Here is a 24,043-nt window from a genome sequence, read left to right as displayed (position 1 = left end):
GGCCTGCGGTGCAGGGTAGGTGGGCCTGCAGCCTGGTCCAAACCAAAGACCCCAGCACTCTGAGGTGTGGGTGGTGCCCCTCTGTCCTCCTGCTCCTAACTTTGGGTTCCTGGCCCACAAGGCTGGGCTTGGGGAGGACAGGTGCTCCCCCTCTCCCTTAGCCAAAGCTCTAACGTGGTCTTCCAGCTGACGTGTGCTCCTTTTCTACTGACCATCTTTATACTTATTTATATGAGAGGTAGTTGTTAAGACGGGGCAGGGCTGGGGAACAGGAGGCAAAACTGTTTCGCTGCCTTCCCATGACGACACCCCAATAAACAGCACATTTACAGTCACCTTTGTCTTTTGCATCTGGGGTTTGTGGCCTCAAAGCTCGTAATTGGAGCAGTAGCGCCGGGTGGGGTGATGGGATAGTGACTGGTCTGGGGTAGAGGCAGGCTCAGAGTGGGCGGGTTCATTCATCCGCTTCACCGAGTTGCTACTCTTGTGCCTGGCTCTGTGCGGCGGACACAGGGGTGACCAAGACAACTCCAAGCCCTGTCCTCCAGGGCTCCCAGGACAGTGCACCAGATATAGTGCCACCCAGGGTGTCAGGGCTGGGGTGGGTAAGAAACACTACACTGTAGTTTCTAATAAAACCCTTTGTTGGGCATGGGGGACACAGCAGTGACCAAGACAGATCTGTTCCTCCCCTTTCGGAACGGATGCAATAGGTATTCGATAAATGCTCTCTCTCTTTCCCTGTCCCCCCTCCCCCATCTACCTGGTTTGAATCCCGGCCCTGCCGCTTGCCAGCCATGTGACCTTAGGCCAGTGACTGCACTTCTTCAGGCCTCAGTCTTTCCATCTGTCAAACAGGGAGGATCTAGTACCTTCCTTACAGGGTTGGAGGATTTGATGAGTTAACGGGGGGTAAAGGGGTTGGCACAAATAACTAGTCTTAGAGGCTTTTGCTTTTGTTTTTAAATCAGAACACATAGGTGGAGGAGGTGCTCAGCCAGAGGGAGTCTTCCCAGAGGAAGTGACAAGGAGCCAGGGTAGAGCAGTTCCAGAATTGTCTGTAACACAGGGCTGGGGGGTGGCGGAGACAGGACACCTAGGCACCTGAGAGGCCACTATGCCTGGCTGGTGGCAGAAAGCGTGACGAAGAACAGCCTGGGGTAAGGGAGGTGACCTGGGGCGGGGTGAGTTTAGTCCCCGCCCTGCAAGAAGTATGCCGCGCTGCGCCGCGTGGCATGCAGGGTCTCAAGTTCCCCCCGACCAGGGATCAAACTGTACCTCCTGCAGTGGAAGCGTGGAGTCCTAAACACTGGACCGCCAGGGAAGTCGCTGGTTTGCGTTTTAAAAGGCTTCCCTGGCTCCACATGGACAGACACTGGGAAGCAGCAGGCGGTCCAGAGAGAGGGCGGACAGCAGCCAGAAACGGGTGGCTGCGACACTGAGGTGGGGTGGACAAGCCCTGGGGTCTGAGCGTTTGTCAGTCTCTCTCTTGCAGAGAGGGAGCTTGTCTGTGGGGCTCCTGGCTATAACCCCAGCCCAGAGTAGGTTACCAATACTGGGGGACGGGCTTGGGGGAGCTGAGGCCCAGGATTGGGACTGGATGGATTCGGGGGGGACCCTGCATGAAAGATCTCTGGTTGGAGGCCCAAGCCCCCAGGCTGTCGTACAGAGGAGAAGATGGGGCACTCTGTGAATGGTGACACAGCTGAGCTGTGGCTGTGCCCCGTCACCCCGGCTCGGGGCTGCAGCAGGCTAGTGGCCGGAGTCCTATGGTCGGAGGAGCAGGGCCTGGCCGCAGAGGCCGGCCCGCACCCCACCGACGGGCACCACGTACTCCAGGCCATCGGCGGCCCGAGAGGGCGAGAAGTCTGTCAGCTGCAGGTTGCTGTCCCGGACTTGGTCGTAGTCCCACAGCTGGTAGTGCCAACTCTTGCCCTGCTTGGCGAGAAGGTAGACGGCTCCTGGGGAGCCTTCCTCTGGCAGGGATGGTGGCTGGCGGGACGTGCCGGGTGCTGGGTGGAACAGGCCTGGCAGCTCAGGGTCCTCCTCATAGCCGAGGCTGGGCATACCCTGCACACCCAGCAGGACTCCTGGGAGGAGAGAGGGAGGCTGTGAGTGGGAGCTGAGCCCTGACGAGGGGCTGGGGCTCCCTGAGTCCCACCACAGCCCTCCAGGGTAGGTGCTGCCTCCATCCCCACACTGTCACAGAGAGGTCAGCACGGGCCAGCAGGCAGACAGCTGGGCCGGGATTTAGACCCATGGTGTTGGGCTCTAGAGCTGCAGGCATTTTAAGTCCGGCCTCCAACAGCCTGTCAGCACAGGGAGGTGCCGAGGCAGCACTGAACAGTGCAAACATCGTCAACTAGTTGTCACCAGCTGTCCGGAAGAGCACTGCTCAGAGAGGCACGCACACAAGGGATCCTCCATCCAGGCCACCTGACGTGCAACTCTGGCCTTCTCTCAGGCAGGTGCAAAGACGAGGATGCTGACTGTAGCTAACACTTACCGAGACATGTAACATACCAGGCACCATTCAAAGAGTTTTACGTCCTCTGCCTAAGATGTGGGTGCTACTTTTGCCTTCATCTCCAGATATAGGGCAATGGAGGCCCAGAGTCACAGAGCCTGGAAGTGGCTGGACCAAGTCTGCAGCCCAGACTGTCTGATCCTTGTCTGCGCTCTGAGTTTCTGTTTGTGGAAAACCCTGACTGGCGGACACTGAAGTACCTGTTGCTGGCCAGGTCCCTGCTAAGTACCCTGTAGGGACAGGGATGGCCCAATCCTGGTTCCTGCCTTGGGTAGTGGGGAGGTGCCAGTGCGAGGGTAAGAATGTGAGGAGGGGAGACGGGGCTGGGGAGATCCAGGGTGAGGGCTTAGGGCATGGGAGGGGGGACCCACCTGCACTCACTGCCCAGTGGGCCTTGTGGCCCTTCCTCTGACACGGCTCGTGGTTGAAGTCCTCGTCATAGCTGGCACTGGGGTTAAGGCCAAAGCTGTGGTGTGGCTGTGGGACCCACCCGTCTCCACCCCTGCCCTGCTGCTCCCTCCCTGGCCCTGGGATACGGGATAAGCAGGGGATGTCCGGCGACAAGGTGCTGTAGGACGTGGTCTCTGTTGGGACCACCCAGGCCGCCGTAGAGCACCTCTGCCTGGCAGCCCAGTGCCTCTTGGGCCAGCCTGCCCATGTCAGTCACTGCAGGGACAGAGCAGACACAGAAAGACCGATCGCTGTGTGCCTGGCACCATGCCAAAGGCTTTCGGGAATCAACGCCTATAACTTTCGCCTTGACCATCACCTCTTTGAACAAATGCAGAAAATGAGGGACAGAGAGGGAGGGTCAGCTGCTTGTCCATGGCCACACAGTAGAAAATGGCAGAGCTGGGATGGAAACCCCAGGTGGCCTGGCTCCAGAGTCCACCCTGTGACACTCTGCTCTACGGTGGGGGGACAAGGGCCCAAAGAATGGAACAAAGCCCCCTTATGTGCCCGGTGTGTCCTAGCCAAGCTCTCCAGTCCCCTCCTGCAGAACACCTGGCTTGAATCCCTTCCACACCCAACCTACCTGAGAACATCTCCCCCTGGGCCGTGTAACCTCTCTCCATGGCCACCTGCACCAGTCTCTCCAGGGGGGTGCCGCTGCGGGGTGCCAGGAGAGTGCCTGCCATCCACAAGGCCACCAGCCCGCACCTGGGGAGACAGAGGCCCAGCCCCCCAACCCCTAACTCGTGTCTTTCCTGGGCCCCCTCTCGCCTGGAAACTGGTGTGGGGAACAGGTTTGCCGCCCTGGGGGAATTCCCTTCTCCTCTCCCAGGCCAAGTGGGGAGACCTGACTCCCCCTCCTGGGACAGAGGCTGGCCATGGCCTGAACCAGGGCTGGAAGGCTGGGGGTGTGGGTGGGAGGGTAGGGAGAGATGTCACCTGGGCTTCTAGGAGGAGCAGGTGCTAAGGTGGAGTCGGAGATAATGGACCAGGTTCGTCTGTTCACTTGCTTCTTCGTTCCAGCTGTTTACTGCGCATGCACCCAGGACCCTCACCTGGTAGGTTCCCCCCTCCCTCCCCTCCTCGGCCTCCTCCTTCTCCCCAGGCTGCCTGGCGTGAACCCACTCTTCCCACACTCCTGGGACAATCCTCACAAAGCCTGGCGAGGGCAGAGGCTCAGAACGCACGGCCGGCCAAGGGGTTGGGGTCCTGGATTAGGGCACGTACTGAGGGCCTTCTTGGATGAGGGAGGGCAGGTCAGCACAGAAGAGGATCCACTGCAGGTCACTTCTGAAACTGAATCACAGTCGCATTCAGGTCACGCGGCAACCAGCTCCTAGGGTCCCCCCATCGAGGGCTGGCTGGGAGTGGGGTGTCACGGATGGTGAAGGGGAGGAGCATGGTCTCAGCTGTCCTGAGGCCTGAGGGCCGCTCTTGGCTGGGTCCGACTTCCTTCATCCCTGTTGAGACTCCTCCCCTCCCCAGCCTCAGTTTCCTCATCTGCTCAGTGGGAATCATCCTTCTGCCTGCTGCTCCCTGCTCTTTCTCTCAGTTACTGAAGGGGCAAAAAGCGGATGTGCAAAAGCTTTGCAACTAGGAGCCAGAGGGATTAAATTATTAGAAGGGGTGTCTCTACACCACGGATGAAAAAAGTAATCAATAGTCAATCTAAAAAAGAAAGAGAAAATTTTATTCGAGCCAACCTGAGGATTATAACCTGGGAGAGTCTCTCAGAACGCTCTGAGGACTGTTCCGCCTGGGAGAGATCAAAACACAGTTATATATGTTTTTTTGAGACAAAGCGTTGGTTATATGTCAAATGACATATTATTGACAGTTTACTCAATCCAGATCTACAAGTACAAAGCAAGTTATGGGTCATGGGTCATTGCGATCCCTTAACAAAGTTAAGAAGGAAAGCCGTCTCCTAAGGAGTTGTGACCCTTGATGAGATCAAGAAGAAATGTTATCCCCTAAGGAGGTCTGGTTAATACAAACGCATAATACACGCTAAATGGGAGGGAGGAGGCCCCAGTGGGCAAAGAAAAATTTCATGTTTAATATTCTCTTGTCTTGCCATAAAATATGAATTTTATTTTATCAATACCCAAACTCTGAATGTTTTTCCCCTCTCAAACCTGTTTTTCAGGCAGTTAGATAAGGTGGGAATCCCTTCCACTCAGCCTTGAGCAAAACCAGGTAACAACTGCTCCAGGCCTAAGAGATCACCTTGATAGACTCCTCACAGGCTTCACCAGCCCCATTCTTGGGGAGGCCACTCAGAATATTTTGGTGATCCCAACCCCTCCCCTCTCTCCCCCACCAGGGCTCAGGAGGTGCCGGGCAATGTGCTTACATTTCTATCCCAAAGCCAGTGAAAGAGTAAGGTTGAGGGGGGCACCTTCCTGATGAAAGGAGATGATTATCCATACAGTGGTTCAAAGCAGGGAGCCCCAGTGCCATGCCCTTCCTCTCCTAAGCACCGTGGCTAAGTGACTTCACCTCTATGAGCCTCAGTTTCCTCATGTGGAAAATGGGATAATAATAGTTCCTATCTTGCAGGGGGAGGGATACATTAGGAGTCTGGAATTAACAGGTGCATACTGTCTATAAAATAAGACCTACTGGACAACAAGGACCTACTGTATAGCACAGGGAACTATATAGTCAAGATTTTGTAATGACCTATGAGGGAAAAGAATCTGAAAAAGAATATATACAGACGTATATATGTGTGTTTTTACATATATATACCTCTGAATCACTGTGCTGTACACCTGAAACTAACACGACATTGTAAATCAATTATACTTCAATTAAGAAAAAACAGTTCCTGTCTCATGGAATTGCTGAGGTTAAATTAATAAGTAAAAACACTTAGAACAGCACCTGGCATACAACAGGTAGTTGTTACTTGCATTAAATTTGCCTCATTATGGGGGAATTCCCCAGCGGTCCAGTGGTTAGGACTCTGCACTTCCGTTGCAAGGGGCACGGGTCCGATCTCTAGTCAGGTAATTAAGATCCCACAAGCTATGCAGCACAGCCAAAACAAAAAACAAACAAAAAATTTGCCTCACTATGGTTGGGGCGTTTAGTGCAGATTATAAACTTGTCTAGAGAGCCGGAAGTTTCTTTGGTGAGTCTGGGCAGGTCACTTGTCTCTCTTCCCTTCAGCCCCGGCCCAAGTCTAGCCCCCTCCCCTCCTGCCTGATCTCCTGGTGCTCCAGCTTCCTCCTGGGCCCCTAGACTCCAATCTCACCACTCTACTCCTCGAAGGCGGTCTCTCTCCCTCCCTGGAAGGGCACAGATCCATTCCACAGCTCCCCAGCGCCCTCAGGACAGTCCACCTTCCTTCACACGCCTGCAACCCCATGCCCTGTGTGGTCTGCTCCTGCCCACCTGGGAAACCCCACATGTGCCACCTCCTCTGTCCCAATAAAGAACTACTTGCAGGTCCTTGAAAAGAACATCTTTTCATGTCACTCTGGGCCTGGGCACAAGCTGTTTACTGTCCTCATCAGGTACCCTGGCATAACTTGCTCCACAGCACTCAGGGATCCCCTCCTTCAGGCAGGCCCCACTGACCCCCCAGCCTCGGTCGGGCACTCCCTCTGGGCTCCCTCCTCATGGCTCTGACCACTCTGGGCTGTCACCGGTGGAGGGAGGGATCTGTCTCTCCCACTGGACGAGGTGCTCTTGTGAGGGCAGCTTTCCTCACTGCTGAAGACACACCGCCACTGAAGGGGGTCTAAGGAAGGGGGCTGAGGCAGTCAGACTGTTTGACCTTGAGGAAATGGGAAACCCCAAGAGGAGATGGCAGCAGTGATCTGGGGACAAGTGGTTGGGTGAGACCCTGGGTGGGTGGGAGGGAAGGGGCATGGGGACCCTACCGGTTCTTGTGCAGCTTCAGGAGCCTCTTCACGTCCTCTCTGCTCCTGGGGACTGGGCCGGCCCTCTCCAAGGCCTCCTTCAGGAGCTGGCTCTTCTCCAAGCCGAAGACGTGAGGGGGAGAAAACCTGGTGGTAGGGGGTGGAGGCGGCAGTGGGGGTGGTGGGGGAATAGGGGTCTGGAGACTTGAGGGAGAGGGTGGAAAAGCTAATTCCGGGAGATTTGGGGGTAGGGGAGGAGGTGGAATTATGGAGGACTGGGATGCAGGGGTTTGGGGAGGAGGAATTTGTGGCTCTAAAGAAGGAGAGCATGGAGAAATCATTTTGGGGTCTGTGACTTGGGTTGGAAGATGGAGAATGAGAGAGGGAAGGATCCTCCAAAATGTGCTGGTCGCAGGGATGGAGATTTTGAAGGTTTTAGAACTGAGTTCCAGATTTTGGGGCCTGAGCAGTGGGACTGAAAACACCAGGGCTAAAATCTGGAACCTTGGGAGCTGGGATTGAGGCTGACTTAAACCACAAGGAATCTGAGGGTTAACGGGGTCCTTTAATGTGGAACCAGATTTGTGGTATAAGTTGGGATGCAGGGCTCAAGGAGTGACACTTAGTAGGAGTTAACTTCTTATCCCTGGCTAGATTTGGAAACCTGGTGTTCAATTTCAGGACATGAAAGCGCAGACTCGGGACGAGGCACCTAAAGCGTGGGATTTACGGCCCCAGTGCTAAAGACTTGGGGCATTTAGAATAGATCGCCCCTTCGCATCCGAGACCCGAGATTGGAACCTTAGAGCTGACCTTTGAGTCAGAGGTCAAGAGGTCAAAAGGACACCTGGCAGGGAAAACAGCTTAGTTGTGGAGAAAGTCCTGAAATCAGAGCGCAACAGGAAGAGTCTTGTGGGTAGGGGAAGGCTCATAGATCGGAGGTCGTGGAGAGCCGCGATACCGTTGGGATAGGGTACGGAGTCGGGAAGTAAGATGCGCCTCCCCTTCTAGCAAAATGGCGGCCGCAGCGCACAACCGCTCCCAAACCCGGAAGTAAAACTCGCAACTCGTGTCCGCCCCTTTAACAATCACGTGACAGAGAACGCGTAGCGGCTGGGGAGAGGTGGGGCTTCCAAAGAAAGGCCTCCGAAGAGACGGCCGCAAGAACCGCGTTCCGATTGGCAAGAAGCGCGAGAGGGGGCGCGGCCTTCACTGATTGGTCCGTAGCCCCGAGTGCCGCAAAAGGAGGAGGGCTTGCAGGCGGTGGGCGGAGTTTTCCTGCCGAGGCGGGAACCCAAATGTCGTTTTGATTGGCGAAAATCTGGACCCAGGATTCTTTTTTTTTTTTTTTTTTGCAGTACGCAGGCCTCCCACTGTTGTGGCCTCTCCCATTGCGGAGCACAGGCTCTGGACGCGCAGGCTCAGCGGCCACGGCTCACGGGCCTAGCCGCTCCGCGGCATGTGGGATCTTCCCGGACCAGGGCACGAACCCGTGTCCCCTGCATCGGCAGGCGGACTCTCAACCACCGCGCCACCAGGGAAGCCCCTGGACCCAGGATTCTGATTGGCCAAGCTACCAGGTTTCCGCGCAGGGATTGGCTTGTAGAAAAACAAAGGCGGGACCAGGAGAGGAAGTTTTGTGGTCGGCGCTCAGCAACGTAGCAGAAGCCACTAGCGGGAGCTGAGACTCTTTCGGTGAGTGTCCTTGGGCGCAGGCGGCCATGGGCGCCTGGCGGGTGGAGGGCTTGGCGCCCGGGTCTTCCCGCGCCTCGTGTTGGGGAATACTTTTCCTGCTGCTCGAGGCCAGGGCTCTGCCAAGTCGTCCCTCCCTCCTTAACTGCCTCTACATCCGGGCTTTTTCTCCCGGACCGCCTTTGAGGTCGTGGGCCAGTGGGAATCGCCACCTAGGACACTCGCCTACTGAGTCGCGTAGAGCATCCTGGGACTCGTAGTAAACCTCACGAGATTTCCCTCACCACGCGGGGAGGAGAAGCGGTGTCTTGCGTTTGCTTTGTTTTCCGAGCTGTTCTTCCCTCTTCCCTTCTCTCTGCTTTACCTGACTTCCTCTTGAAAGGAAGATCCCTAAACAGCCCGCGTTGGGACCAAGGATTTGCAGAAACCCAGGTCCGAGTGGGACTTTTTCATTCTTTCAGCCCTACCTCAGCAGCTCACTCCATGGCAGTTCCCGAGACTCGCCCCAACCACACTATTTATATCAACAATCTCAACGAGAAGATCAAGAAGGATGGTGAGTTCTCGGGATTGGCCGGACTCCAGGCTATCCCGCAAGAGCCGACCCCCTCTTCTGTCCCCAGCATCCGTGTCTCTTCCTCAGCCTTGTCCATTCAAACTGTTAGAGTTAACCCCTCGACCTTTGCACGTGCTCCTTCCTCTGCCTTTAACATTTCCTCAGTTCATCTTACGCTCTGCCCATTAGCCTGGTCACTTACTCATGCTTCAAGGTTTCACCTCACAGGACCCCTCCTCCAGGATTCCTTCCCCCTCCCTTTTCCACCCACGTGCCTGCCTCTGACTTCCCATAACCCTGGACATCCCCCTTCAAGCCCTGATTGTTCTGGGCTGTCATGGGGCTGTCTCTTTCCTGGCCTGTGAGTTCCAGGAGGGTAAGAACTGCAACTGTCTTGGTCAGTGATTAGCCCACAATGAACTGTTTCATTTCAAAATGAAAATGAAATGAACAATAATGATGGCTAACACTCAGTACGAGGTGCTGACGTAAATACAAATCTTGGTTACTTTTAACTTGCACAGCAACCCTGCAGGAAGGACCTATTCTTCCCATTTCTCGGATTAGGAAACTGAGACTCAGGGTTGATATGATTTGCCCAGGGTCACACAGCACTGAAAAGTGGTTGACGCCACCAGTATGGAATTCTGCTTAAAAACTCAATTCTTGGGCTTCCCTGGTGGCGCAGTGGTTGAGAGTTCGCCTGCCGATGCAGGGGACACGGGTTCGTGCCCCGGTCCGGGAAGATCCCACATGCCGCGGAGCGGCTGGGACCGTGAGCCATGACCGCTGAGCCTGCGCGTCCGGAGCCTGTGCTCCGCAACGGGAGAGGCCACAACAGTGAGAGGCCCACATACCGCCAAAAAAAAAAAACTCAATTCTTGACATCAGACATACTTTTCCATTTTTTTGAGCAAGTTACCACTTTTTGTTGACACTCATTTTCTATATAGGAAGACTGGGCAAAGTCATATCTTCTCTGTGTGGGTGTTATGGGGATTATATTAGATAAACTTCCATTCAGCCATTCAGCTTCTTTTTATGGTGCTCAGCGGTTAGTAAGTGTTGGATAAGTGTTAGCTCTTATTTTTCAAGAAAATTATTAGGAGAACCAAAGGAGCTCGCTGGGATTAAGTTTGATGTTACCAATAAAGTTGCTGTTGAAGGTAATAAAATGAGCCACGTAAATCCCTCATATACTTCTAGAACGTTGTGCCCAGCCAGTGCTTTGTGGAGCTGGGGACACACTGGTGACTGAGACAGTCCTGGCCCTAGCTTCATGGAGCCACAGTCCAATAGGGATGACAGACCTGCTACCAGACAGTGATATCCCAGAGTAGCTAGGGCCATGATTGGGGAAGCACAGGCAGAGTTGTCAGGGTTGAGATGGGGCACCTAGAAAGAGGTATTCATTCAGTTTCATAGAAAAGGAGACATTTTGGAAAAGCCTAACAGGTAGAAGAAGCAGTATTTATGTTATTATTTATGTTATGACGTGGGGGAAGAGAGTTCTTAACTTGGACCAGCACATGCAAATATCCATGGGCAAAAGAGAGCCCAGGGCATTCTGGGAACTACATGTACTATAGTTTTGTGTGTCTGAGACTTAGAGGCCTATGACTCATGGAGAACGGTGCACTCTGGCTCATGGGGCCTTGTGGGCTGGGTGAGGTGTTGGACTTTGTCCTGAGGGCTTTGGGGAGCCAGGCAAGGGATGCAATTAATTGTGAAAGATCTTTCCAGCTGTGGAGGGTGAACTTGAGTGGGCAAGAAAGGAGACTGGGGAGAGGCCCAGAGTCCAGCGGAATGACTAAAGCCCAAACTGGGTTCATGGGGATGAGGAGTGGAGACAAAGCCCAGAAATGTCATCATAATTTTTGGCTATTTGCTTCCCTCTTTACCCTGCCCTGCCTTTTCTTTCCCCTCCTGTATTTCTTTGACCAAACATCTTAAGCTCAGATACCTTCTTTGCATAAGACTGGTACCCTTTTCTTGCTGTCAGGTGTGGCAGTTTGCTAGTGAGTTATGGTGGTACTGGGTTCGGATGGGCTTGGCTCCTTGTCCCTGTCCTGGTGCTGGCTCTTCAGGGTCTTCCCAGCACCCTTGGGACACTCCTCCTGGGCCAGTGACAGACCCTCTGAGAGCTTCTATCCATGGTAGTAAAATTGAGACAGTTATAACTGCTGCTTCACGGAGTGGTTGTAAGAATGTAGTGAACTTATTTCCATAAATCATTTAATGGTACCTTTATTCATGCAAAAGCTTTTGGAGGTTTGTGTGCTGGTGACCGTACTGCTCGTGGGGATAAGGTGATAAATAAGAAGGCTTGTAGCTCTTCAGAAGGAGAGCTAAACAACAAGTAAACAAACATGATGTCAAGAGGTGGGAAATGCCATGAAGGAAGAGCAGGTAGGGCCCCAGGAGTGGGGAAGAGTGACGTGAGAGGGCACTTACTCACACAGGGTGGTCAGGGAGTGCCTCAGGTGGCAGCATATCTGCTGAGCCCTGGTTGAATGGAAGGAGGCCATGTACACATCAGAAGGATGCTCCTAGTAGAGGAAGCAGCCAATGCAAAGGTCCTGAGGCAGAGTTGCTGTGATGGGCCTGAGAAAGGGCAGGAAAGCCAGTGTGGCTGGAGCTATAGGAGTGAAGGTGGAGTGTGGGGAGAGATGAGGTGGTAGAAGTCAGCCAGGGCCACATCAGAGGGGCGTGTGTCAAGGTGCTGGAGACAATGAGAAGAAGTGTTCACATTTTTCGAGCGTTTACCGTGTGTCCTTTGTATGTGTGACTCACGTTCCTCGTACAGCGACGTTGTGGGGTAGGTACTGTTGCTGTCGATCTCTTCCAGAGGAGTGCACGCGACCACTTGAGTGGATCTAGGCTGCTGCTGGTATTGCTCTGTACTCGTTGTCAGTGGACTGATGGTTTCCCTCCTGGGCTGCGTCTTCTCTGCAAAGGGGAGCTCGAGACGCAGGACATGATACCAAGGCCTCCAGTCACCTATGGGTCTTTCCTCCCCCCACTGCAGAACTGAAGAAGTCCCTGTACGCTATCTTCTCCCAGTTTGGCCAGATCCTGGATATCCTGGTATCACGAAGCCTGAAGATGAGGGGCCAGGCCTTTGTCATCTTCAAGGAGGTCAGCAGCGCCACCAATGCCCTGCGCTCCATGCAGGGTTTCCCCTTCTACGACAAGCCCATGGTGAGCACTGGGTGTGGAGGGTGTGGGTGTATGCCCGTGCAAGGCTGTTGCAGGCTGGATGGGTCTGGACTTCTGTTGCCTGTATTCCAGACCATTGAGGACGGGAGTTTCTCTTGCTAGTCCTCAGCATCCACTGTTCACTGCATTGGGGCTGTGGAAACACCGTGATCAAGGGAAGGCCCAGCTCCGCCCTCTCGGGCCCACGGTGCAGTTGGAGAGACACGCCTGCCTCCAGATGGCCATGACCCGGAGGGGTCGGGGCTGGGACCGGGCAAGTGCACAGAGCTGGGGGAGCTTAGGCGCGGCCTCTCACCCATTCTGGGAGTTTGCCAGGAAGCCTTTCCGGATGAGTAAGACTTGGAGAAGAGTCGCTGGGGGAGGAGAGGGAGAAAAACAGTGGACTAAGGCCTGGAGATAACCAAGAGCACGCGTAGTTGAGGAAGTGAGTCAAGTTCCCTTAGCTGGAGTGAAGGGTGGGATGTGGTGGGAGGGACTGGCCTGGAGAGCCAGTCAGAAGTCAGGCTAAGGAGCTGGAGTTGGTCCTGAAAGTGGACTTGATTCTGAGGGTGCTGGGGAAGCAAGGGAAGCTTTTTGGGGACTGCCTGTGGCTGTTGGGTAGGGGGGTTAGGAGGGAGATGGGGTTCCGTTGTGAAGGTGAGGCTGGGTTGGCTCCCAGGTGGTGGGGTTGGGCCGGGACCAGGGCAAGGGCCGTGGGATGGGAAGAAGTGGGTTACGGATGTTCAGGAGGCCAAGTGGACAGCCGTGGGGACTGCCGTCCAGGAGGTGAGGAGTGGCTTAAAGTCCCTGCCCTGAACTAGAATTCCTGCTGTTATCAGTGGGAGATGTTTTTGGTTCTTTGGGCTTTCTCCTTTGTTCCTCAGTCAGTTTTCCAGTTTCACCTGATTGTAATATGCTTCTCTGAACCAGTTCCCTTGGGGAGGTGAGAGAAGTGTCAGTGCCTGCAGGTCCTAGGCAGGTCACTTCAAGTGGAAGACACTGGCCCCGGGTTTAGCGGGGCCGCCTGGAGCCCTCACCTCCTTCTGGAGTGTGCCGCGATGTTGCTTCTCTGGAGCGGCCAGGAATTCACTTTTGAGGACTAAAACCAGTAAATCGTTTTGTGTAGACCCTTCTCCCCTGCTTTTCTCTGAAATCATCGCTTGGACCATATGAAGCACTGAGCCACTGTGAGTTCTGTCAGTGAGTCCTGTCAACTCTACCTTCAAAACCTCTACCAAAAAAATAAAAGAAGAAAACCAAAACGTCTCCAAAACAAACAAAACCCTCCACCCGTTCTCGCTCCCCCCCCCCCCGCCACCCACCTGGTTTCAGCCACCACCCTTCTCCCTGGTTTGACACCTGGTCCTCACAGGCCACTCTCCATCCCGTGGCCACAGCGCTCCTTGGGAGTCACAAGTGAGAACTCGTCACTCCCCTGCTTATAACACTCCTGGCTTTCTCCCTCCTCATCTTTGTTGGCCTCCTTGCTTTTCCTTGAACACACCCTGCATTCCTTAGCTCTTTGATGGCTGTTCCTTTGCTAGGATGCTCTTTTCCCTAGATGTCTGCGTGGCTCCCTCCCTCCCTCTGTCTGTACACCAGTGTTTTCTCACTGAGGTCTTTCCTGGCCACACTCTGAAAATTTCACTTCTTAACTCCTCACATCCCCTTCTCCAGTTCACTTTTTAATCTCTGTCATATCTTTCCCAGCGAACAGACTCCATGAGAGCGGGGGCTTTTGTGTGATTTGCTCATTGCTGTACCGCCAGAGCAGATATAGGTGCTCCATAAACCGCTGAATGAATGAGATTTAGCCTGGAGGCTCAGTTCTCTTCCTGTGTGATGGAAACCCCCTTGCACAGTGCTCCTGTCCTGACCTTGTTTCCTTCCTTCTGCCTTGGGCCTGATGCTTGGGGCTGTCCCATCTTCCCTTCAGAATCAGCAACCACTGACTGGGCACTTGCTGTGTGCCAGGCACCGTTTGGAGCACTTTCACTCATGGTCTTCACGATTGTCCTTTGAAGTGGGAAATACCGCGGTCCCTACTTGACAGATGAGGACGTTGAGGCCAAGTGATTTCTGTGACATTACTCACCAAGCTCCTGGCAAGGTCTGATTTGGCATCCGGGTGGTCTGGCCCCAGACCAGTCTCCTTAACCCTTCTGCTCTCGGTTCGGCAGCGCATCCAGTACGCCAAGACTGACTCGGATATCATTGCCAAGATGAAGGGCACCTTTGTGGAGCGTGACCGCAAGCGGGAGAAGAGGAAGCCCAAGAGCCAGGAGACCCCGGCTGCCAAGAAGGCCGTGCAGGGTGGGGCGGCCGCCCCTGTGGTGGGCGCTGTCCAGGGGCCTGTCCCGGTAAGCTGGGGCCCAGAGACACGGCCTTCTCACCACCAGGTCTTCCTCAGCCACGTGGGCTGGCTTGGGGGTGGGGTGGGGAGGGGTCTCCCCTTGTGGATTCAGACTCCCCCCTCCCATTTTTCTTAGAGAGATTGTGTGCCTGTCTCTAGGGAGGGGTTGAGCATGTGAGTGACGGTATCTCCACTTGGAAATGTCTGTGCCTGCCTGCCTGTTTCTCAGGATCTTTCTTTCTCTGTGTCTCACTGTTTTGTTTTCTCTTTCTCCTTGACCTTGATTTTGCTGTCTGTGTCTTCTAAGTCAATATCTGTGTAGAAAATCCAGAGAAAACTACTAATCAACTGTTAGGCTTAAAAAGAATTTAATTTAACAAGGTTACCAGATATAAGGTCAGTATGGAAAAAGTCAGTTTTATTTCTACACTTAGGCCACAAACAAGTAGACTTCAAATTGAAAGATAGCTGCGAGGAGTAAATCAACAAAAAGTGTGCAAGGCCACCCACTGAAACTATAGAACATGGCTGACCGAAATTGGAGATGACCTCATCAAATGGATGGGAAGACTCACTGCTATTAAGACTTCAGTTCTCTGCAAATTAATTTAAAATTCAACACAATTCCAGTCAAAATCCCAGCAGGGACTTATGGGGACAGACAGGCCGTCTGTAAATGTCTGGAAAGGCAAAGCAAGGCAGACGAGGAGAACAAAGCTGGGGGCCTGCTATATAGTAATCAAGATGGTATGGTATTGGCATGAGGGTAGAAAGATGGACTAGTGGGGCAGAATAGAGTCCTGAAACATCCACACGTGTATGTAGTCACTCCATGTATGTCAAGGTACCACATGCAGTCCGTGGTAAAAGGGGTTTTTTCCCCTAGTAAATGATACTGGGCCAATTGGATGTCTGTAAGGGGAAAAGTTAGCCCTGCCTTAACAATGTATAAGTTACTTTGAGGTGAATCATAGACCTGAATGTGACAGCTACAACAATAAACGTTCTAGAAGAAAACAGGAAAATGTCTACGATCTTGGTGAGGGCGTGAAGAGTGGAAACATCCTGTTTTCTAAACAGGATACAGAAAGCACCAAGTATTAAAGAAAAGATGGACGGATTGGACCCACTCAGGTCTCCGAACCTCCACGTCGGCTCTTCTGATGGGTTGTGCTCTATTGTGTCTTGTGTCCGTGATGGCGTCTGACTTACCATCGAGCTTCGCCACTCTTACCGTCTCCACTCTTCTGAGCCCAGCTTTCTGTCCACCTTTGACTCTTAGATGGGATTCCAGCTCCTGTCTCCCCTGGGTGCACACGCTCTTGGCCTTTAGGCTGTCTCCCTTCCCCTTGCCACCAGCGCTCCCATTTCTTCACGCACCTGCCTTGACCATTCCTAGCCTCTGCCTTCCACTGTCTGTTCTTTGGGTCTGTTTCTTTTTCCATGAAGTTTAGTTTTAGAAGCAAGAGTACAGCATGCTGCTTACAGTGTTTATTTCCACCCCTTTTAGTTGACAGTGTTTTTGGTTTTTTTCCTAGGCTATTTTTCTACTCATATGTCTCTAAACAAAGTTAGGCCCTTCTGGCGATTTTTTTTTTTTTTTTTCCTTTGGCCACGCCACATGGCATGTGGGATCTTAGCTCCCTGACCAGGGATTGAATCCATGCCCCATGCAGTGGAAGCTCACAGTCCTAACCACTGAACCACCAGGGAAGTCCCCCTGACCGATTTTTTTTTTTTTTTTTTTTTTTTTTTTTTTTTTTGCGGTACGCGGGCCTCTCGCTGTTGTGGCCTCTCCCGTTGCGGAGCACAGGCTCCGGCCGCGCAGGCTCAGCGGCCATAGCTCACAGGCACAGCCGCTCTGCAGCATGTGGGATCTTCCCGGACCGGGGCATGAACCCCGGTCCCCTGCATCGGCAGGCGGACTCTCAACCACTGTGCCACCAGGGAAGGCCCCCCTGACCAATCTTTATATGTTAAAAAAAAGTTTTTTTTGAAACTCTTTGATTTAATGTCTGCTGTGACCTTGGGTCTGTTTTGCTCCATCCGTCCCTCTTTGGGTGCCTTTTTTGCCTTTTCCAAGACTGGATCTTTCTCCCTGTGTCTCTCACACCCTGGGTTTCCTGGAACAACCTTTTCTTCTCTCTGTTTCCTGTCGACCCTGAAAGCACACCTCCTCCCACCTGCTGGCGCCCCTCTCAGTCCTGCCCTTCTCTCCCTGCAGGGCATGCCGCCGATGACTCAGGCGCCCCGCATCATGCACCACATGCCGGGCCAGCCTCCCTACATGCCGCCCCCCGGCATGATCCCGCCTCCGGGCCTCGCACCCGGCCAGATCCCACCAGGGGCCATGCCTCCACAGCAGCTTATGCCGGGACAGATGCCACCTGCACAGCCTGTAAGTGTCTGGTCCTCCTGGGGTCTGCTATAGTCAGAAGACAGGAATGGCAAGGGGCTGGTGGGAGCACTGTTTTAGGTTGGGTGGTCTGGGCAGTCCTCCCTGAGAAGGTGATACTGGAGGATGAGGATGTAGCAATGGTGTCAGGTCCTGGGACAGAGAAATTGGTGTGTTCGTTGGAGCAGCTTGGGAAGGTCACGGTGAGGCTGGAGTGGGGGTAGGCTGCATCTCGTTTCATTCAGTGAACGTCTGAGCACCTGCTTATGGGTACAGCAGTGCTCTCTTGTGGCTTACAGTCTAGGGCGGGCAAGACAGGCAACAACACAGGGTATGTCAGGTGCGGGACTAGAAAGAATTCAGGAAGGGGCGGGGGTGGGGTGGGGTGGGGCAGGGGCTGGAGAGCAGGAGGGCTGGAGATCCCTGACCAGACTCAATGGGCTCCTGTTGCTCTCCTGCAGCTTTCAGAAAATCCACCAAATCACATCTTGTTCCTCACAAACCTGCCTGAAGAGACCAACGAGCTCATGCTTTCCATGCTTTTTAACCAGTAAGTGGGGCCTGTGGCTGACCGGGGGCCAGAGGGTGATGGCCAGGAGGTGGCACCGTGGGGATGGACGAGCTTCACAATTCTGCTGGTGGAGTCCCAAGCCTGCATAGGCTGTACAGGCGGGACAACGACTAGAGGTTAAAACGAGGAGGGTGAAGTCGGGTCTGCAGCGGTGGGGTGTGGAGGGCAGCAGTGGGCAGCAGTGGCCAGGGCAGGTGGGCCGTCCTCTGCCTTCATGGGGCTGCAGTGGGGCTCCAGGCTCTGTGTCTCATCTTTGCAGTCTCTAAATTGGACATAGGCAAGTCAAACAAGAGTGAGATGTCACTGAACACTGGCTAGACTGGTAGGAGTCAGCCTGTTTAGACTGCAAGTATGGGAGGTGGGGATGCTTGACCCCGCGTGCCCTGCAGATGGGATGCAGAGCACTGCGGGCATTGTGTAGGGTAACTGGCCACCATTTAGTCATGCTCACCTGGTGGCTTTGCTGCTTCCCCCCCCCCCCCCCATTTTTTTTAAAAATTGGAGTATAATTGCTTTACAATGTTGTGTTAGTTTCTGCTGTACAGTGAAGTGAATCAGCTATATGTGTATATATATCCCATCCCTCTTGGACCTCCCTCTGCCCCGCCACCCCACCCATCTAGGTCATCACAGAGCACCGAGCTGAGCTCCCTGTGCTATACATACACAGCAGGTTCCCACTAGCTATCCATTTTACACATGGTAGTGTGTTCATGTCAAACCTAATCTCCAATTCATCCCACCCTCCCCTGGCACCCCTGTGTTCACATGTCTGTTCTCTATGTCTGCATTTCTCTTCCTGCCCTGCAGATAGGTTCACCTATACCGTTTTCATCTGTACCTGTTTCTAACTGTATATCCTACAGAAATTCTAACACGAGGCCCCAGGGGCTGTGGGTAGGGCATTCTTCACAGTGTGGCAGGGAGCCAGAGGCAGCCTGGGAGAAGGGAGAGGTCAAGTGCAGGTGCTCGCGACTGCACGCCACGTGGCAGCTAGAGGGAACAGGAAGAGCAGCGTGCGTGGTTCCTTATGCTAATGCCGAGGGGCAATTTTGAGAAGCTGAATAAAACGGGAAAAGAATGCCATGCATTCATATACCATGTCCACAGAACAATGCATATTTTCTAAGGATACTCATGGAGAGAGGGATAACCAGTAAACATGAGGATGGTTGCCTAATGGGGAAGGAAGTAAGGAATGAGAAGAGGGAAATGAAAGAAACAGCAGACCATGAAAGTCGGGATGGTGGTAATTTCCGGAGTGGTTGATTCCTTAGATTGGGAGAGGACGTGGAGGGTGGGGAGGAGGCAGTGTTCTTTGTCTTGACGGAGGTTATGGTTGCACAGGTGTTCATATTAACAGTTTTATTTAAATGATATGTTTCCTTTGTGCACTTTTTTATATTAGAGTTTATCAACTTAGCGTCATACACGTTTGGGGCTGGATAATTCTTTGTTATTGGGGCTGTCCTCTGCATTGTGGGATGTTTAGCAACATTCCTGGCCCCTACCCCCAGGATGCCAGAAAGTTGGGGGGAGGTGCTGAGTCTGGATTCCTGAGGTCTCTGACCATCTCTCAGGTTCCCTGGCTTCAAGGAGGTCCGGCTGGTCCCAGGGCGGCACGACATCGCCTTCGTGGAGTTTGACAATGAGGTGCAGGCAGGGGCCGCACGCGACGCCCTGCAGGGTTTCAAGATCACCCAGAACAATGCCATGAAGATCTCCTTTGCCAAGAAGTAGCACCCTTTCCCCATGTCTCTGTCCCCTGTTCTGGGGCCACCCCCTCCCCCTCTTGGCTCAGCCCCCTGAAGGTAAGTCCCCCTCGGGGGCCTTCTTGGAGCCGTGTGTGAGTGAATGGTCGCCACACAGCATTGTACCCAGAGTCTGTCCCCAGACATTGCACCTGGCGCTGTTAGGCTGGAATTAAAGTGTTTTTTTTGAGGTTTGTTTTTTTCACAACCGTTTGTTGTTTTTATTTTCTTGTCCTGTGTGTTTCCCTTCCCTGCACATCAGATTATTCTGAGCGTTTGGGCCTCTCAGCACGTTGGGGATTGCAACCTTGGGAAAACCCAGAATAGTGTAGCAACATTGTCCAAACTAAAGTCACTTTTACCACTTTGGTAGATTTTTATTTTGTCTCAATCAGCGTTCAGGGCAGGAAATTAAAACCCATGCTGCCAGGTACAGTTGGGCAAGTTCTGTACTGTGCAAGGATGCCACTTTTAATGGCACACCATTCACTTCGTAGACTTGTATGTTGATTCCAGTAATTTTCTAACGTGATAGATTGTTAAGAAAGAGGTTTTTCTTCATCTTTTTCTAGACAAAAATGCCTTCTGTCATAGCAAGAGTCCCACAGAAACCATTCTAGGTACTTCAGGAAGAAAGGGAAGGGAATTGGGTATTCATGAAATCGTCGGGAGGATGTTAGTGGTGGCAGTCTGGGTTGGAGACATTTGAATTTAAGTTTGCAGCCCTCGATTGAGCTGCAGTCTCTAGAGTTCAGGAAGATGTCAGTGCTGCTGTTGGGAGTCCCTAAACTTCACACTTGGGAAGCTCCTGATCAGATGCTGGTACCAGGAGCGTGGCCGGTTCACACACAGCTGCTCCCCCTGCTGGCCAGGTGCCAGCCAGCAGCTTCGGGCAGATGGCCGAACCAGTCTTCCCTCCAGTGCCCCAACTGCAGGGGAGGCTAGGAAATGTGGTTCCTGGCTGGACAGTCACGTACCCAGCTGACGCTATGGATAAGAAGGAGAAATTGAATGGGGGACCTTTCTTCGCAGTCTGTCATACACCTGACCTGGTAATTTTTAAATCGACTGAAGTATATTATATGTATATATGTATATATATAGCTTAAAACCTTTTCTCACACCATGTAGATGGGAAAGTGTGATCACTTGCCAGAGTAGAAAATTAACCACAAAAATAAATACAATAAGACATAGCGCTAAATTCTCCCTGGATATTTTTGTCCTGTCAAGGCTCTGAGCCCCAGCCTCCTCCTGCTGCACTCCTTCCATTAAAGAGGAACATCAGTGTTTGAAGCATTTGAACATCAGGGTTTGTGGCACCAGAGGCACACTTTCACCTTGTAGGATCTGAAAGATGAAAAGGGGAAGGTGATTGCCATCTTCACTAAATGGCACAGTGCAGATGGCTCGTGGGAACCCGGGGTCTGTGGTCCGTGGATCCTGGTTTCTACTGTCGGCCTGCTGGGGGGGCTCCCTGGCTGTTTCTTCCATGGGCAGTTGATGTCTGCACTCTGAGCTTCATTTTCTTCCTGTGCAAAGAGGACTCTTTCTGTGGTGCACCGCCCGTCCTCCTCTCCCCCCACCACCGCTACCCCACCGGGCACGTAGCAAGCACTGAATAAATGCAGCAAATCACTTGCTGAGTACCTGTTACACACTAAGTACTGTTCTTGGCACAGGTTGTGCGGTGGCAAATGAAATAGACAAGCTAATTTCAAATGCTGGGTTCTGATAGAAACAACTGACATAATGGGGTGATGTGTCGGTGGAGCTGGGGAGCAGTAACAAGTGATCAAGGGGAGCCCCTCTGAGTAGGTGATATTTGAGTAGAGCTGTTTGATGCTCTCATGGTACTTGGTGCTGGGTGTTGGGTATGTGGAGATGGCTTAGGCCCAGTCTTTGCCCCTGATGAATTCTTCCCCACCCCAAGCCTGTGTATGTCCATCTGCTTCCCCTAAAACTAAAGTTCGGACTTGCTTGCTGACCAGGGGTGAGAATACCTGAGGAAAGAGGTGGGTCTTCAGGCATGTAGATCTCTATTTGAAGCACAGTTTTAGAAATGAGACTTGAGTTCAAATCCTCTGCCACTTTCTCATTCTGACCCTGGGCAACTGACTGAGCTCCAAGATCAGTAGTGATGGGTGTGGGCCTGGAGCCAGATCTAGCCCCTCCACTTCCCAACTCTAACCTTGGACAAGTTCTTTAAGGCTCTGTGCTTCCATTTCTACGTAAAATGGGGTTATGATCACTCCTCTTAAAGGTGGTGCAGAGTATACATTTGAGTTAATAAAAATACGCATTGTAAGTGCTCTATAAGTAACTACTAGTTTTTATTATTTCTATTTCAGATGAGAAAGGTGAGGCTCTGGGAGGAGGAATAGCTTAGCCCAGGTCACCCACTCAGGAAGTGGCTTATGAGGATAAATAGTGATCGTGGTAGGGCATCGCCTAGCTTAAGGTCCAACATATAATATTCACTCCATATTTGGGAGCTGGGGCTATTCCTGGCAATCAAAGGGCTGCCTTGTTCTGCTGCCCCTCAGCACAGGAAATTCCAAGGTGGTTTTTCCATACTGGCTTCTCTGGTTCTGTCCCTGTGGGGGAGAGCAGAGGGGCCCAGGTCCCCAAGCCAGCTCATAAAAGATGGAATTGAATATCAACTTGCCTGTCTTAACCCCGTCTCTGTTGAGGGGGTGGCTGTTACTTGGAGTGGCCTGGGCTGCCTTGAGCCTATCTGGGTGTTTCCTTGTGCTGGCAGCCCTCACCCTGTCCTTGAAATGGTTCTGGCTGGGTAGCAGACTATAGGTGGTGTGGGTGAAATTTGGGACTGGTTTAAGGCGGGGACAAGACCCAGAACACAGGCTTCCTTGTGCTGCTGGAGAGGGAGGGCAGGAGGGAACTGAGACCCCGTTCCTCCCTTAGGCACTCTCTTGCTTACAGTCCACGATGGCTTGGTCCTCGGTGTTCCTTGGTGTTGTCTTGCTGTCTGCCTTCCCAGGTCCTAGTGTCGGGGGCCACCCGATGCCCAAGCTGGCTGACTGGAAGCTGTGTGCTGACGAGGAATGCAGCCGTAAGAGTTGGGGGTTGGGGGCGTTGGGGGCTTGGATTGCTAGCCTGTGGGGAGGGTGCTGTTACTCCCTTCTGTTCCTTCCCCAGACCCCATCTCCATGGCCGTGGCCCTTCAGGACTACGTGGCCCCTGACTGCCGTTTCCTGACCATACGCCAGGGCCAAGTCGTGTATGTCTTCTCCAAGCTGAAGGGCCGAGGGCGGCTCTTCTGGGGAGGCAGCGTGAGTCTTGGGAGAACAGAGGAGGCAAGGGTAGGGTGGCTGGGGTGGGCGTGCACCCTGATTTTTCACCTGAAGGGAAAATCTGAGGGAGTGAGCTGAAATATAGTTTTGGAGGAGAGGCTATTGTGGTCTACTTTACTTTGTTTAGCAATTATTAGGGCACCTACTATGGTGGGTACAATAAAGAACGACCCCTTTTATTCTAATGGAGGGAGACAAGGAGGTAGGTGCCACCCCATCAAAAATATCAGCAAGTATGTGCTGCTTTGAGAATTAATATAAAGTGACCGGGTGACTAATTCACATGGGGTGGTCAGGGAGGACCTTCGAGCATGTGACTTTAAGCTGGGATTGGAATGACAAGGATGGAGCAAGCCAAGTCGAGATCAGGGAGAAGAGAGTGCAAAGATCTTCAGCAGGAGTGAGCTTGCCATCTTCCCAGACCCCGGCTTTTAACTCCTCTTCCCCAGGTTCAGGGAGATTACTATGGAGACGTAGCTGCTCGCCTGGGCTATTTCCCCAGTAGCATTGTACGCGAAGACCAGACCCTGAAGCCTGGCAAAACTGATGTGAAGACAGATGTGAGTGTCTTGGGGGCTGGCAGGGACTTGGAGGGAGGGCCCTTGGGCAAAGATGCTCCTACCCTTGGCTCCCTGGCATCCTAGCTGTATGCGCTGGAGCAAATCCCCTGCCTTTTCTTACCTGAAAAATGAGGAGTGATTTCTAAGTCCTAGTCCGATTGAGAGGTGCAAAGGGTAGAGGGCTCTAGGCTAATTTGCATAGCACTTGTGCAGCCAAACCTGGCGCCTGTGGCTGCAGCATTTGCTAAAACCACTAGATCCTTTGTGGTGTGACCGCTAGTTTTCTCCCCACTGTTTCCCCTTTCTCTTTTTCAGAAATGGGATTTCTACTGCCAATGAGCTCAGACTACCGCTGTCTCTGCTGTTGTTTCTCACTGACTTTATGCAAATACATCAGCCAAGTGCAAACTATGGGTGTCGGTGGTCTTTGTGGTGGGTCTCTAGAGAGGAAGTGTTTCCCCAGGCTTCTGAATCTAGCCAATCAACCCACTGACTGTGGTGACGTCAGTGGTTGCTAGGCAGAATTTCATGGACTAAACGCTCTTTGCTCCAAGCTGGGTACCAGAGGTGGGCTCGTAAGCTTACATATTACAAACAGATGAGAAGATGAAACAACTAAACAGCCAAACTGGGGGATTATAGTGTCTTCTCTAGACTAATAAGAGAACTATTGAACTATTGGGAATGAGCCAGTTGAACCATGAGGAAGACATAAAACACAGAGCAGAGGTTTTCTAGGATTTCTTGGAAGATTATCCGCAAAGGGAGGTAGGAGGTTAATCTGTGCGTATCATGCGTACC

At 52.8% G+C, this 24,043-nt stretch overlaps 3 protein-coding genes across 6 annotated transcripts; 2 read left to right on the top strand and 1 right to left on the bottom strand.

Annotated features, from left to right (window-relative positions):
* Nucleotides 1–902: 902 nt before the first annotated feature.
* Nucleotides 903–7,193, bottom strand: ACTMAP (actin maturation protease). Of its 3 annotated transcripts, XM_065899330.1 has the most exons (7): nucleotides 6,874–7,193; nucleotides 4,208–4,276; nucleotides 3,564–3,688; nucleotides 3,064–3,193; nucleotides 2,899–2,969; nucleotides 1,831–2,090; nucleotides 903–953 (listed from the first exon to the last, which is right to left on the bottom strand). In XM_065899330.1, the coding sequence occupies exons 1-7, from the start codon at nucleotides 7,191–7,193 to the stop codon at nucleotides 903–905; spliced, it is 1,026 nt and encodes a 341-aa protein (XP_065755402.1). The 3 variants fall into 3 exon arrangements, with proteins under 3 accessions (XP_065755402.1, XP_065755401.1, XP_065755403.1); XM_065899329.1 differs by lacking the exon at nucleotides 903–953 and having other exon boundaries at nucleotides 1,768–2,090; XM_065899331.1 differs by lacking the exons at nucleotides 903–953; nucleotides 1,831–2,090; nucleotides 3,064–3,193 and having other exon boundaries at nucleotides 2,905–2,975.
* Nucleotides 7,194–8,485: 1,292 nt separating this feature from the next.
* SNRPA (small nuclear ribonucleoprotein polypeptide A) lies at nucleotides 8,486–19,571 on the top strand. Of its 2 annotated transcripts, XM_065898657.1 has the most exons (7): nucleotides 8,486–8,547; nucleotides 9,006–9,100; nucleotides 12,129–12,301; nucleotides 14,479–14,658; nucleotides 16,876–17,049; nucleotides 17,508–17,596; nucleotides 19,198–19,571. In XM_065898657.1, exons 2-7 carry the CDS (start codon nucleotides 9,028–9,030, stop codon nucleotides 19,355–19,357), a joined length of 849 nt encoding a protein of 282 aa, XP_065754729.1. In that variant the 5' UTR covers nucleotides 8,486–8,547; nucleotides 9,006–9,027; the 3' UTR covers nucleotides 19,358–19,571. The 2 variants fall into 2 exon arrangements, with proteins under 2 accessions (XP_065754729.1, XP_065754730.1); XM_065898658.1 differs by lacking the exon at nucleotides 8,486–8,547 and having other exon boundaries at nucleotides 8,807–9,100.
* A 2,660-nt stretch (nucleotides 19,572–22,231) lies between these two features.
* On the top strand, nucleotides 22,232–23,647 carry MIA (MIA SH3 domain containing). The gene is made up of 4 exons (XM_065899496.1): nucleotides 22,232–22,441; nucleotides 22,528–22,661; nucleotides 23,132–23,242; nucleotides 23,558–23,647. The coding sequence occupies exons 1-4, from the start codon at nucleotides 22,318–22,320 to the stop codon at nucleotides 23,579–23,581; spliced, it is 393 nt and encodes a 130-aa protein (XP_065755568.1). The 5' UTR covers nucleotides 22,232–22,317; the 3' UTR covers nucleotides 23,582–23,647.
* The last annotated feature ends 396 nt before the right edge of the window (nucleotides 23,648–24,043 follow it).

Source organism: Phocoena phocoena, chromosome 20, assembly GCF_963924675.1.
Source record: "Phocoena phocoena chromosome 20, mPhoPho1.1, whole genome shotgun sequence".
Classification (NCBI taxonomy): Eukaryota; Metazoa; Chordata; class Mammalia; order Artiodactyla; family Phocoenidae; genus Phocoena; species Phocoena phocoena.
This window is presented reverse-complemented; position numbering and strand designations above follow the sequence as displayed.